The sequence below is a fragment of the Podarcis cretensis genome (genome assembly GCF_951804945.1).
Source record: "Podarcis cretensis genome assembly, chromosome: 1".
NCBI classification, from domain to species: domain Eukaryota; kingdom Metazoa; phylum Chordata; class Lepidosauria; order Squamata; family Lacertidae; genus Podarcis; species Podarcis cretensis.
This window is the reverse complement of record NC_137170.1, coordinates 83894969-83908638: the sequence shown is the minus strand read 5'-3', so window position 1 is coordinate 83908638 and position 13670 is coordinate 83894969. Positions and strand designations below refer to the sequence as shown.

Sequence of the window (13670 nt, the reverse complement as noted above, 5' to 3'; positions counted from 1 at the left end):
CGATTATGCTGCAATACCACCCTGGTATTATTTGTTCAAATTAGGTTTTATTGATTTGGTTGGTTTGAGGGGGCGTGGGTTGGATGTTTTTGTGTGTGTGGAGGATGTGCTTTTTTTGCTTGTTCTTTATTTGTTTTCAAGTGTTTGTGTGTGTTCTGCCTGTTGTTTTTTGGGGCAGGGGGTTCTGAAAAGCTCCAGATTTTGCTCTGTGAAATGAATATTCTGGGGTAACTATGGCAGTGTCTTAGATTTTCACATATGCCCCCAGGCCCATAGAAGTTGGAGACTCTTGGTGTAGAACATAGACCATTTTCAGAATCTGAGATGTGCAGTTATGGAGTCTGAGATTTCTTAGCATCTCCAGAAGCACAACCAAAGACCAGCTGGATATTCCTCCATGCACAAATTCACTCACACCACGAGCAGACTCAATTCTGCATGGAACACCTGAACAGCTCTCTTACCAAGAACATCATCTGGCTCAATGGGTCGCTCTAGGGTGTCGAGAAAGTCATTTGAGTTCCACTTGGTGATTTCCTTGGCAAAAACATCATCACTGTCGGAGAAGTCTTCTAGGAAAGGAAAACTCATTGAGAGGCAAGTGCACTGCAGACACTGAACAAACTGCCATGTTTAACAGGACTGCGCAAAAGTTCACAAACAGGAGATCTGCTGCCCATTAGGGTAGACCAGTGATTTTCAATCAGTGTGCTGTGACACCATGGGGTGTCACGCAGGGTGTTACCCAGGGATGCAGCGGGCAACACTGCCCTCTGTTCCTCTTTCCTTCCCTCTCTCTGCTGATGCCCTCTCACGTCTCTGCCTCCCAAAGGTTTGCATGGCTGTTTGTTACAGCAGCCCTGGCTACAAGCTCCCCAGGCAAATGGTGCTTCTGGCCAGGGGGTGCTTCCCAGGCCCCTGTTGGGCAGTGTGAGGAGGCACCTCTCTTTGGGGCGGGGGGGGGGAGGCAGCTCAGAGACTAGTGGCAGAGGAATCCCAATGAGAGGGGAGAGGAGAGGAGGCTGAGGGAAGACTCCACAAGGGAGGGTGTTTGAAAGAGGGTGAGAGGCTGCCAGCTCTGCAGGCAAGGGGTGACATAACTGGGCTCTTGAGCCCTACAGGGGTGCTGCAGAAAGAAGGTAGTTGGTCAAGGGAGCCATGGACTCAAAAAGGTTGAAAATCTCTGGTGTAAATACTGAGCAAGATGGGCCAATGGTGTGTCTCAGTGTAAGGGAGCTTCCTATGTTTCATATAAACTTGGAGCATTACACATGCAAAACATGCACTTTTCCTATGAACAAAAAGGTCTGCCTTTGCATGTGTGCGCCTTCCTCTGTACAGAGAGTAAAAAAAACAGAGATTTTTATCTTCCCCAATCCACACAAATCGGATGAATCTGGGGAGATGGTTGAAAGATAAAACTAAACAAACACAACTCCAAGCCCACAGAGGGCTGGTTCACACAGGTCCCTGTAAACCAGCCTCCACATGCTTGCAGTGGCAACTGTCAGAACCAACAGCAACAGGCACCCATAGCTCTCAGCCCTCTCAAAAACAGATGCATGCACAGAACCCTCCTGCACCCAGCACTGCATACCATGAGCATCAAAGAATTCCTCTTCAGAGCTGTTTTCAGAATCCCGTGCAATATTTTGCATCCGCCACTCTGATAAACTGTGAGGAGATACTCCAGCTGTAGGGGCATCAAGCATAGAGTTCATGATCAAGAGGTAAAAAAAACAAAAACTATCCTCATATCTAAAGCAAGCTTAACTTGCTCCCAATGCTGACATTATAAAATAACCCCAAAGTTTTCCCCATGAAAGCAACAGTTAGCTTCTTATCCTAGGGTATATACAGGAGATTATGTATGTGTAACAATGGGGGCAACTTCACCCTTACTGCAGCTCCAACACTCAACATCGGTTGCTTACTACTGTATGACTAAGAAGAGGAAGTTTCACAATGGGAAGTCTGCCCTCTCGGTTTTCCTAATTTAAAAAAGCAGCAGCAGCTACTGTTCATCTAGTACAAGAGAACGAGCCATGAAATTGATTAAGCTTAATTACAAACAATGGCAGGTAAAATTTATTTCAGAAGGGAACCGTTACACTTTTTTCCTTTTAAAATGTACAAGTGTGCATATGGAGATATGTCTCCCCATACTTTCAGGGTGTGAACACACACATGCATTATTGGGGTGTTTGAGGGATGAGGGAGAGGAGAGGAGAGGAAAGGAAAGGAGAGAGGAAAAAGTGTGTCACTAAAATGGACACTCTCCAATATGCCCATCCAAAAGCCTACCTCCAGCAGCGGTATAACTCTTTTACACCCAAAAGAAGGGGCAGGAGGGGAAACCCTCTATATCCCCCTCACACCTTCCCGCTACACTGCCGTTTGCTGCCTCCATTTGCTGGAAATGACTGCTCACCAGCATGCTGAGAAGAATACGATGACCGAGAAGACGACGACCACTGCTTGGCAAATGGATCATCTGGAGAGGAATCCGGAGCCCTTAGGTTGTCGACACGGTCCTGCTTCTCGCAGCCACCCAGCTCAGCCGGGCTCTCAGGGCTGGGCACTGCAGGCCCTGTGTCGGGCTCGATGCACTTGGCCATTTTCTGAGCCAGCATGAGTGCCGTCTCTTCCTCCAGCCTCCGGATGTCGTCCATGGTGAGATCTATCCATTCATCCTGCCAGCACCAGGCCTGGCGGTGGGCCCGGAGCATCACCTTCCGCAGACCTACAGGGGATGCCACAAACCATGGGGCCACTTGCTCTTCTCCCCCCAGGAACCATTAGCTTTCTTTATCATCAGGCCTAGTTCCAGCTCCCAGTGCATTATGGGACAATTCTGGCATTACATATTATACCTTTAAATGTTTCCATCGCCCATTTCCCTCAAAGCTAAGGAAAGCATTAAGGTCCAGTTCAGATTAACAATATAAACCAAATTTAGAGAACCAGGAGGCCATTGGATTAAATGCCCCATCCCTGCTTGTGTGTGGATCCCACTCACACATCCAGCTTCGCTGCTTGAAACCAAACAGGAAGTGCCGGTCTGACCTGCTGCTGCCACTGCTGCTCTGCTCATGCCAAAGCATCCCTTTCCTAGGTTGCATGTTGCCGGCGAGATTGATGAGATCTTGCCAGAAATCAGCACCAATGCTGGCACCACTTTTCCAGGGGTGCATGGGAACCACTCCACCAGGGGTTTCTGGTGCCCAAGATGGCTGCTTCACTCAACCTCATGGGCAGACCAGCTCTGCATGCACCTAACCTTCTCTATCTCATCTTGCCGTTATATTTCAGCCATCATCAACCCTGGTTAAAACTGTGACTAGGAATGAATCTGCACTCCCTTTGAAAGGCTGGTTTTAAAACCAAACCCCAAAACACACAAAGTTAAGTGCCAAGTTAGATGTTGAACCATCCATGCAATCTGCAACTGTGAATTTATTTTTTAAGTAAATTGGGGGGGGGGGGGGTCCCTCCAGATCAAGACTCTGGCATGGAGCCTAGGTGGGGCTATAACCCTTTGTCCCTGGCTAAAGCCGAAATATGAATTGGGGGTGGGGGGGGGGTTCTAGGCCAGCAGTTTGCATTGGGGAGGGGGAATTCCCTTACCAATGTAAATAGCAGGCATGGGTGCCCCACTCTGGACTGTAACAAGGGTCAAAGGTATACTCCTGCTGCTGTCACCACCCCACCGAGAACGAGGGCTCCATTCTGGATTGGGCTTCCTGCACTTGCAACTCACGTTTTAAAAACCATTTATGCAATTGTTAACTGTGTGAATGACATCTCAACTTGCCTCAGCCTTAGCTAGTAAAATGCAGCAGAGGGAAGGGAGAAGGCATGCATAACCCTCACAGCCCAATCCCAATTTTGAGTTCAGTAGTGAGTCTGAAAAAGGAATAAGCCTAAGCCAAAATCCAATACCCACACTGTTTTTGCAGGAAATATCTATGGGTAAAAGCAGGCAAGAATCCTGTCTGTCATACTGGAAGAAACTCTTATCTGACAATGCCATGCCTTCCTTTTCACCACCCTATCACCTCAACCAACATTTCCCTGGAGGCAATTAATAAACAATGCAAAAGCAAATTAAGCATACTGCTTCTGGCGAGGAACCATCTGGTCGGATGGTTCATAAAGGAACCATCACTCAGAGACGCTTATATTTTGGTGCTTCATCAAGTCATGAAGTATCTATTGTCATATGCGAATGATCAGTCTATTTCTTTAATAAATAAAACCTTGACGTCTTAGCTAAACGCCTGCAGCAGGCTGCTTCTACTTTCATGATCAAGGTGTCTCCCCTGCCAGGTAAGTATCAGGCTGCTTCTACTTTCAGTTCCCCCTAAAGAAGCAGGCAATCCGTAATGCCAAGGCACAGACAACACAAAGCTGCTAAAAGATCTGATAACCCTTTGCTGAGAAAATAAAAATCACATCTTAGAATTTATTATAATGCCATGGACTATGGATCATGCGTACATTAGGGTCAGCCAAGTACATGATGCTTTAACACGGGAAGAAGTTGCTGCTTTTCACTTAACAATAGATTAACACTCCCTTGCCCTCCTATGAACCAGCAATTCATCAACACTGAATGCAAAGAAGATAAATACAAGAACATTTAGTCAGCTTTTCCTGAGACTTATGCATTGTAGCCAGCGGTTCTTTACTATTTATCTTTCCCATTTGTATGGTCAAGCACTTTAACCCATCTATCTTCCTTGTGTCCCCTTTCCCTATTTTAATTTTCCCCTTTTAGTTTTCGTTTGAGTATAATAAACGTAATAAAAAAAGTTTCATTTAAGTTCAAGTGAGATAAAACTTCTGGCAATCTAGCTTCACATTTAGAGTGAACAAAATTTCTCACAGATAATTATTTCAATCTGAAGTCTCTGTCTCGGAAATTCAGAGCTCTGCGCTCCAAACCAAGAAGTGAAAAATCTACCAGTATACACAGTCCACGGAGACATAATTCCCTCATAATTCTTCACACCACTAACATCATTGTAGCATGCAGGGACCAAGCTAAGCGAGTAAGCAGTGGGGTGTTTGCTGGTGCAAGGTTAGGCACCACTTCAAAGCTGGAAGTTGCTAGTGCAAGATTAAACACAAATTCAAATTCAGGACACGCCAGGAACTAATTTGCATAGTGTTTCTGAAAAAGGACAGATTCTAACTCTGCTTAATTTGTTACGCACAGTTTTCCTTTATGAGCCTACCACACAGTTTTGATGAGATTTCCTATAGCATATCCCATAGCATGACCTAAGCAAGGGTCCCACAAACTGTGTCTGAGCTTAATAGCCAATTACTATTTTATGGCACCTCTGTCCTGCCACCTTTCCTGGAGACTTTTGCACTTTGAGCCCTACTTTAATTGTGCTCTTGGCACCAGTCCCTCTTTTGTCAGCATGGCTTTCTCTCTCTCTCTCTCTCTCTCTCTCTCTCTCTCTCTCTCTCTCTTACCGGTACTCTTGCTGCCTCTCTCACAATGTCCTTCTTCAACTACCTGCCTGCTTTCTCCCAGGACATGAGCAGCTCACTGGGATACCACCTCCAATTTGTTGAGGGGTGGGGCTGCACAACACTTGGAGAACAGCAGCATCAGGAAGTGCATCCCACACACCAAAGAGCGAACAAATCAGAGCCCTCGCTTGGCACTTGGTTCAGCCAGATCTTGAGGCTAACTCCAGAGCTTTGGTAGAGGCAAACTGGCTGGTACTTGTGGCAGTGATGTGAAGAAAGGCAGCTCATCATCTCAACGGAGACCACAGGAATTGCAGTTATGGTTCCCACTTGTTTAAAACAGGCTTCCTCAATCTCGGCCCTCCAGATGCTTTGAGACTACAATTCCCAGCATCCCTGACCACTGGTCCTGCTAGCTAGGGATCATGGGAGTTGTAGGCCAAAAAAACATCTGGGGGGCCGTGGTTGAGGAAGCCTGGTTTAAAAGGTGTGGGCCACAAATGAACACTTGCATTATCCCTTGCAACTAGTAGAGGAATATGGAGAGGATGCTGCCTTTGAAAAGAACAGGCAATCCAATCATTCCTTTTCACATCAGATAAACAAAATTACGCTGAATATTGAAACATCCCAAATTGCTCCTTAAATGCAAGTTTTCCAAGGGACGCTTGGAATTGCTGCTGGATCTTTGGGCAGTTATTAAGCCTAATTTCACACTAAAACAGCTTTGGTAAAGTGTGAAGAGAAAGGACAGTTCAGCTGAGAAGTACTGACTAAATACTGCCAGTGTGAGGAAATGGTACCAGTGGTCAGGGATGATGGGAGTTCAGCAACCTCAAGAGGTCCACAGGTTCCCCACTGCTGCCCTAGCCCAACCCACTCGTTTGAAAAAGTCTGCAGCAGACGGAAACGTGGGGAGCATCCTCATAAGCTTACCTACATCGTGGATGAACTGCTCAATCTTGGACTGCATGCCCCAGTAGCGAAACTCCACCTTGCAAAGCTTGTAGGCGCACATGAGGGATCCCGCAGCTGCATTCTCCAGCCAGTCATCTCCCAGAGGCCCACGTCCTGTTTTGGCTGAGTGGTAAAGCCGTGGGTCTTCCTCCGCCTTGTATTCGCCGGGTGAGATGGGGTCCCGCACAATGTCAATTGTGTCTGTGGGTAAGCGGGGGGGGGGGTGAGCTGGAAGCAAGCCCCTGGCCTCCGTCAGAAAGTAAGACAGCTTTCCTTCCAGTGAGGAGCCTGCCCTTCCCTCCCAAGTCCCAGAGTCTGCTCAGGCCCTTAGAAAACACATTCCTTTGCCTCTTCCTCCTGAACACCTTCTGTTAGGAGTCCCGTTTTCCCCCCTCCGGTCCTAAATTCTTAACATGTGTGCACATGAATGGGGAGTGTGAGTGCGAGAGCCAGTGAGAACGGGGTGTGCACTTGCGTATGCCTTTAGCCCTGTCTTCTTCTGCTTGTACGTGCTGACCACCTTCCCCCAAGGGAACCTTGCCCTACAGGAAAGACACACTACATGTGATGAACTAAACCTGAACCAGAATCGCCTCACCACAAAACATCACCAGAGATCCCTCACAAGCCTCACCCACCTAACATGCCCCAGGTACTCCGCATGGCAGCACCAACATGTCCCGCAACATCCTCCGTAACACAAAAAGGGGAGGGGATGCCCCGTCTTTGAACACTCACCCAGAATCCTTTGCCTGCGCTCCACAGCACTCAGGTTGAAGACATTGTTCTGTTTCCCAGCGTCTGGTCGGTAATAGGTCTCAATCTCAATAGAAAACTTCTCCACAAAGGGGCAGGTGTATCTGCAGGGGGAAGGCGGTGAAACTGGCAGCCTTGCCCCCACCTGCCTTGAGCTCTCAGGCCCCAGCCTCTGGTCAGGATACAGCCCCCTCAGCTTTCCCCCTCCCCTGCCAAGGTTCGCCCCCATTTTACCTGGTGCGAGTGTAGGGATAGGCATTCCAGGACTCTTCCTCCACCTGCAGAGCTGCCTTGGGTAGGAGGGCACGGAACCAGCTAGGGATGTGAGAGCCCACATGGTAGATCTTGTGTGTATACTGACCGCTGCCGCCTGGGCCATCGCTGTAGGGCCGGTTGGACAGGATCTCCACCCCACTGCCCTCGCCGCTCGACTCCTCACGGCTCTTCTTCTAGGGAGCACGAGAGCCAGCTCTGCTCAGCCTGTGCCCCACAACATCACTCACCCTAAAACCCCACTCTCACATCCCTCAGTCCCGCTCAGCTTCTGACCCCCACCCACCCAGCCCTGTCAATCCCAGGGCTTGAGCCACACCCATCTGGCGCAGGCATCCACCGGCTCATTCAACACTGAGGTTACCTGAATCATGTAGAGCTGAGCCACTTGGTACTCTGTCAGGCTCATGGGCAGCAGAATGTGATATTCCTTGATCAACATTTTGGCAGTCAGGCCCTGTGAGTCGAATCAGAGCAGGGAATAAGTACACGCAGCCAGGACAGAGATGGGAGAGCTATGTGAGTGGCCACTGTACACTGAGGGATCTATTTACGGTCCCCGGTTCAATTCCCAGCAGCTCCAGGCAGGGCTCGGAGAGAGGCCTCCCTGAAATCCTGGAGAGCTGCTGCCAGTCAGTGTTGACAATACTGAACTAGATGGAGCAATGGTCTGATGATCTGACTCAAGGTATGGCACCTTCCTATAGAGAGGAGGTGTGGTTCAACTGGGAAGGTGAGGTTAAGGAAGCTGAAGGCAGCTGAGATGTGAACAATAGTGCCTCCCAGAACATCTACCACGGGGATCTCATTTCCTTTGAGAGGGACATTTTGTCCCATGCACTGTGTCAATGTTTTTGCTTTTTCACCTATCTGAATAATTTCATGAACCCCACACAGGCGCTTTGTTTTGCTTCAGTTCTGCCTGTGAGGAAACAGGAATGTGTTGAGATGAATTACTACCTACATATGAGGGTGACAAGGATTCTCTGACAAAAGGTGGCAACGCTTAACTATGTTCTCGCTTCCACAGAAGGAGAGAAGCCTGAAAGAAATCCCCATTTGACCTTATTCCAAACTACAACCCACTGGGTAGGTTTCCATAGTAACTGTAGGCCAATGAGAGGCTAGGGAGTTTCAACACACTGGAAAGGAAATGCGGTGGGGAGCCAGAGAGAAGTGCCACCATTTTGACGCTCCACTCCTTGCTGGACTCTGGAGTCCTTTAACCCCAGGGTGAGCGGAGAGCATATCAGCAGCACTTGCCAGTTCTCTGGCTGACTGGCAAAGGTTTCTGACTCACAGTTGTCTAATAATAGCAAGAAGTAAAAAGTCCCTCATCTCACCCTTACATTAGGTTCTTGGATACTAATATTAATATTAATTAATTTATGTGCTGCCCACTTGACTGGGTTGCCCCAGCCACTCTGGGCAGCTTCCAACAAATGACAAAAGCACAGTAAAGCATCAAACATTAAAAACCTCCCTATACAGGGCTGCCTACAGATGTCTTCTAAAAGTCTGGTAGTTGTTTATGTGGGGACCGAGGGGTGGAATTTTGTGTGAAAGGACTTCTGTGCTAATGTTTTGGTACTGATTGCTAATTCCTGTGCTGAGCATGCGTTCAGACAAAGCACCCTATTCCTCCATCCTTAGCATATGTCCACCTGGCTGAACCACTAGTTTTGCCTGGCACTGGTTGGTGGATCTTGGGGTTCTAGTAAAAAAACACAGCAGATCCCATAGGTTTGAAGTCCACCTAGCTTGCTCTAACCTGCCTATGCAACAGGCAGATCCAACACACTCTCCACTCCTCCCACCTATGCATCCCCACACTGCCCTTACACTTACGTTTACCTCTGTTACTACATCAGCAAACTTCAAACTGCTTGTTTCTCTAAGGCTGGGGTCTTCTGCCTTCCCACACAGTATGGAGCTGCTCAAGTCATGAATGTACCTTGCCATCAATCCTAAACATGTTCATTATGGAGCAACTCTTAGAATCATAGAATTGTAGAGTTACCCAAAGTGGGGCTCAAAACCATGACCTGAGATTAAGTGTCTCCTGCTCTACTAACTGAACTATCCCAGTGGTGTTAAAACACGTATAGGACTGCCCTACAAATCCAAACCTTGCACTTCCAAGTTCTTGCTTTGTGGCACGTTGTAAACCACCTTGGCAAAGACTTAGAATCACCATCTTTTTGTCTCTTCCTATGCCTTTTACAACTGTATGGCAGGCAGAAATAAAACAGGTGTAGCTGGCCCCCAGGAAATCTGGCCTGGAAAGGAGGGGTGCCGCCACCACCACTGGCTCCCAACCACAGGCAGAGTGGCAGAGGAGGTAGGAAAGCAGGGGGAGGGGAGGGGAGGGGGAGATAGATGCCTCCCTCTGCCGCATGCACACGTGTGTGCGCACAGTCCGCCCCACAAGGGAGGTGAACCGGCCCCCTCCTAAAAAACGTTTGCTGACCCCTGTTCTAATCACATCCCTCCCCCTCCAAAGAATCCTGGGCACTATAGTTTACCCCTCACAGAGCTACAATTCTCAGCACCCTTAACAAACTACAGTTCCCAGGATTCTTGGCAGGGGTGTGTGTGCAGCCTGAATCTCTGCCTAGCATGAAACCTTTAAAGGCACAGGAGTCCTGCCAGGAAAAAAAGTCTGCGACTTAGTGGACAGGTCTCCTGTACGTTCCCTGCCATGCCCACACATCCTCCCGCTCTGCCTCTTGGCCCTTGCACTTTGCACCAACACTCAGCTTTCCTTAAGAATACTTAAGCATTTATGTAGCACATTTAAAGCATTGCAAAATATAACATAAATTATCTCAGTAATCTAAGCAACAGCCCTGCAAGGCTGTCCAGTGTTATAATCCCTATGTATACAAAGAGTTGAGGTTGCAGGAAGAGGTGTTTGACTCACATCTCACAGTTTAACTGCTACACACATCAGTCCTCACAAATCCTTGCACTCCAGATCCTGAAAACAGTGCTGTGAGTTGTCAGAAGACTTCCCACCATCATATTCAAAATAACGCAGCATGGGCAATAAGCACTAGTCAGCAACTTGTACCATTGCCAGAGATGTCTGTATGGGAAAAGGTGGGCTGAGCATAACACACGGAGGCAGCTCAAAGGCATCCCTGCTGTGTCGCTAGCTCCAAGGGGAGGTGACATCCTACCCCAGGCTCCTTCACTACCCAATAATCATTTGCAAGCGTACTTCTTCCAGGGCTCAGTATGTAAGATTCTGAGCTTGAAAACAAAACCCTTCCACTGAAGCACCACCAGAGAAACTTCTTCATGTGCATCTCACACAATATTCTCATCTCCAGTTGTGATCACCTGAGACCCTGGAGAGAAATTATTGTTTTGGGGGAGAGTGGGGTGGAACCATGCCTGAGTCAAAAGATTTAAGTGAGAACACAGTGCCCTATTCATGTTTCACATGAAGTTGGTTTGTTCCCACGAATTGCACCAGCAAGCCTCTTAACAGAATTTCATATTCCCTTATAAAGTCATGTCCAGCAATAACTTCATGCCCAAGCACTCTCATGTCTCAGATGCAAGCAATCCCCTTGGCCAGCTACGTATTTAATATGCATCTTGTTTTCTTCTGCAAATCTCCCAGCCTCAGCACTTCGAATTCCAGCCTACACATGCACATATGCACACACACACTTGTTGGGAACATGCTCTCTTTTTATCCAGACCAAATAACTGTCAGCATTTAAATGGTGAGTAGAAAGATGATAGATAACAGGATGGAATATGTTTAAGGTTCAATCCTAGGTACACTTGGAGTGCCATCTTCACCCTGTCTGCTCAATCCCAAGCAGTATACACTCAGGTAAGTGGAGTTAGGGGTTAGGACTGCAACATTACAGTATTTATGCATTGGGATTAGGCTGCAGAACTGCAGAGTTTTACTAAGCACACTTGCTGGGGGAAAGTCTACACTAGCATCCATCTGACATATGCAGGATTTTATTGCAGGGTCTTTAGTAGTTTAGCCCTAAACTCAGGACGCTATGAATTTTTGTTTGCCTCTTGGCGTATTGAGCTCCAAATTGATATTTCTTCTCCTCACGAAGGAGAACGGAAGCAAAGCTGCCACAAAGCACACTCGCCTCAAGAAACACTGAGCTCACTCCCACCTAACAGCCGGGGTTTCAATATGCTTGCCCTGACCAAAAAAATAAAGTGCTGCTATCCCTTTCCCACGACACCTTCAGTAATCCTAGCACAGTCGAAGTTAGAAGGTGCTGTTTACCCAACCGCTTGCGAAGCCTTCAGCTCCTGCGTTCATTTTACGACATACAAGGCACAGGAGCCCTGCTTGGGGGGGGGGGCACATGATGGCAACCTGACAGAGCAACTCAAGAGGCAGCAGTTCAAGCGCATCCCCGCCCAGCAGCCAAGATTCCGTTAAGCCCAGGCTTCGAGGGACGAAACTCCAGCAAACATTTGAACCAAGGCTCGAGGCAAGCCTCAGCAAAGCCCACAAACTCACAGGGAGAGCCAGAGAATGTACGTCGTTTAGCGCCACATCCCTTCACGCAGGGCAGAGATCCTCCCAGACGCGGGAGAACGGAGCCACCTAAGCCCCACAGAGCGGTCGGCACTGAGTTCCAATCCTACCCCACAGCGGTTTCCAGAAGTGGGGAAGACGCGCTGGGCCACATGGTTTCACTTTCAGGGGCCCAGGAGGCAACGCGCCCACTTCTCCCTGCGGGGCCCCCCGTGGCGCCTTCTGCCCCCCAAGCATGCACACGCCTCTCCGCGGGCTCCCAGCCCCGCTCCCTCGCCTCCCTGCTCCACGCGGCGCCCCTGCCCTGCGTGGACCCACACGGCCGCCCCCCGCTCCCGGGCCCAGACCTGTGGCTCGCTGGAGGGCTGCCGGCGGCGGCGGGGTGAGCAGCGGTATGCTGCCTGCGACGGGGCTCGGGGGGCGAAGGAGCCGGGAGCGCCGGCCTCACAGAGTCTGCCCCCCCGCTCCCATCCTCGCGCTGCCCCGCGCTGCTCGCGCGCGGCCGGGCATCGGCTCCCGCGGCGGGATCATGGTGTGGGGCTGGGCGGGCGATGGGGGCGGCCCGGGAGGCAGGCGGGGGTCTCGCCCGGGCAGGGACAGGCGAAGCTAGCCGGGCCGTCCGCGTCGCCGCAGCAGAGAAGCGCGCCCGCTCAGCCGCAGTCTCGCCGTCCTTGCTTGGGGAGGAGGGGGGAGGAGAGAGCGTGACTGGGAGGGGATCGGGCAGGGGAAGGAAACGCGGCTCGTGTGAAGGAGTGCAGAGGTGGTGGGGCAGCGGGAAGGAGGCAGGCTCCGTGCAAGGCGGCGGAGCAGCAGGGGGAGGAGGGAGGGGCGCTGGGGGCAACAGTTGCAGTGTGGCGCCTCGAGGGCGGGGATCTTTCCAGGTAGAGGGGACGGGGCCGGCGGCGGTAGAGTCACGTTTATTATGCGCAGAGCTTGGGATGCAAGCACACACCGCGCAGCCGAGGAGGTGTCGCGAAGCAGCAGTGCAATCCAGCAGCGCGCAAGCGGGGGCCGCGGGAGGATGCCTAAGCCCCGGGGTTCCCTCCAGGCTTTGGATTCGAGACTCGTAGGAGCGAGCGAGGCCGCTTGCCAACCCAGTCCTTTTTTAGCACAGGCGGAGGTTTCCATAGAAACTGCGCCCCGTAGCTCGGAAGGCGGGGCGGGGGGGACTCGGCGCGCGCGTTCTTCTCTCCCACTCCTCCTCCTGTGACATCACAGCTCATTACCCGGGAAACGCCAGTGACGTCAAGATGCTGGTGACGTCAATAACCCAAAGGAACGGGCAGCTGTGGAGCGGCGTCGCGGCTAAAGAAGGCTCCAGAACATATTTGTGCGCAAGTCCCCCAATGATCGACATTATATATTAAAAAACACCCATGGTTTATTTTTTTTAAGCCGTACTCAGCTCTGGAAGACTTTTGCGTTAGACCCACATTCGAACTGTCAAAACGGAATTGATCGCCAGCAGATTATCTCTCTCGCTGACTTTTAGATGCAGCTTTCATCGCTCTGACAGCCCCGCACACCCCCTGCCTGCTTAGGATCACAGCGCCCCTCCATCCCACTGAGTGCACTGAAGGTCTCCAATAAGCCGTGCAGCGTTTATGTGTATGAGAGGTTGTAGAAGATTAGCAAAACAAGCATTACACTCATACTATTGTGTAAG

General features: G+C 50.0%; 1 protein-coding gene across 4 annotated transcripts in view; it reads right to left on the bottom strand.

The window, feature by feature from the left end:
• Positions 1-13100, bottom strand: part of PITPNM1 (phosphatidylinositol transfer protein membrane associated 1) — a 30782-nt gene extending 17682 nt beyond the window's left edge. The window contains exons 1-8 of one of the 4 annotated variants that reach the window (XM_079967392.1): positions 12957-13100; positions 7838-7930; positions 7435-7649; positions 7183-7304; positions 6424-6645; positions 2432-2743; positions 1598-1693; positions 465-572 (exon numbers count right to left, since the gene is read on the bottom strand). In XM_079967392.1, the coding sequence (XP_079823518.1) occupies positions 465-572; positions 1598-1693; positions 2432-2743; positions 6424-6645; positions 7183-7304; positions 7435-7649; positions 7838-7915 (1153 nt within the window). In that variant the 5' untranslated portion in view covers positions 7916-7930; positions 12957-13100. Of the gene's footprint in view, positions 1-464; positions 573-1597; positions 1694-2431; positions 2744-6423; positions 6646-7182; positions 7305-7434; positions 7650-7837; positions 7931-11746; positions 11878-12351; positions 12788-12956 lie in introns of those variants that run through there. The other 3 variants (XM_079967391.1, XM_079967389.1, XM_079967390.1) reach the window with 3 other exon arrangements.
• Between the last annotated feature and the right edge of the window lie 570 nt (positions 13101-13670).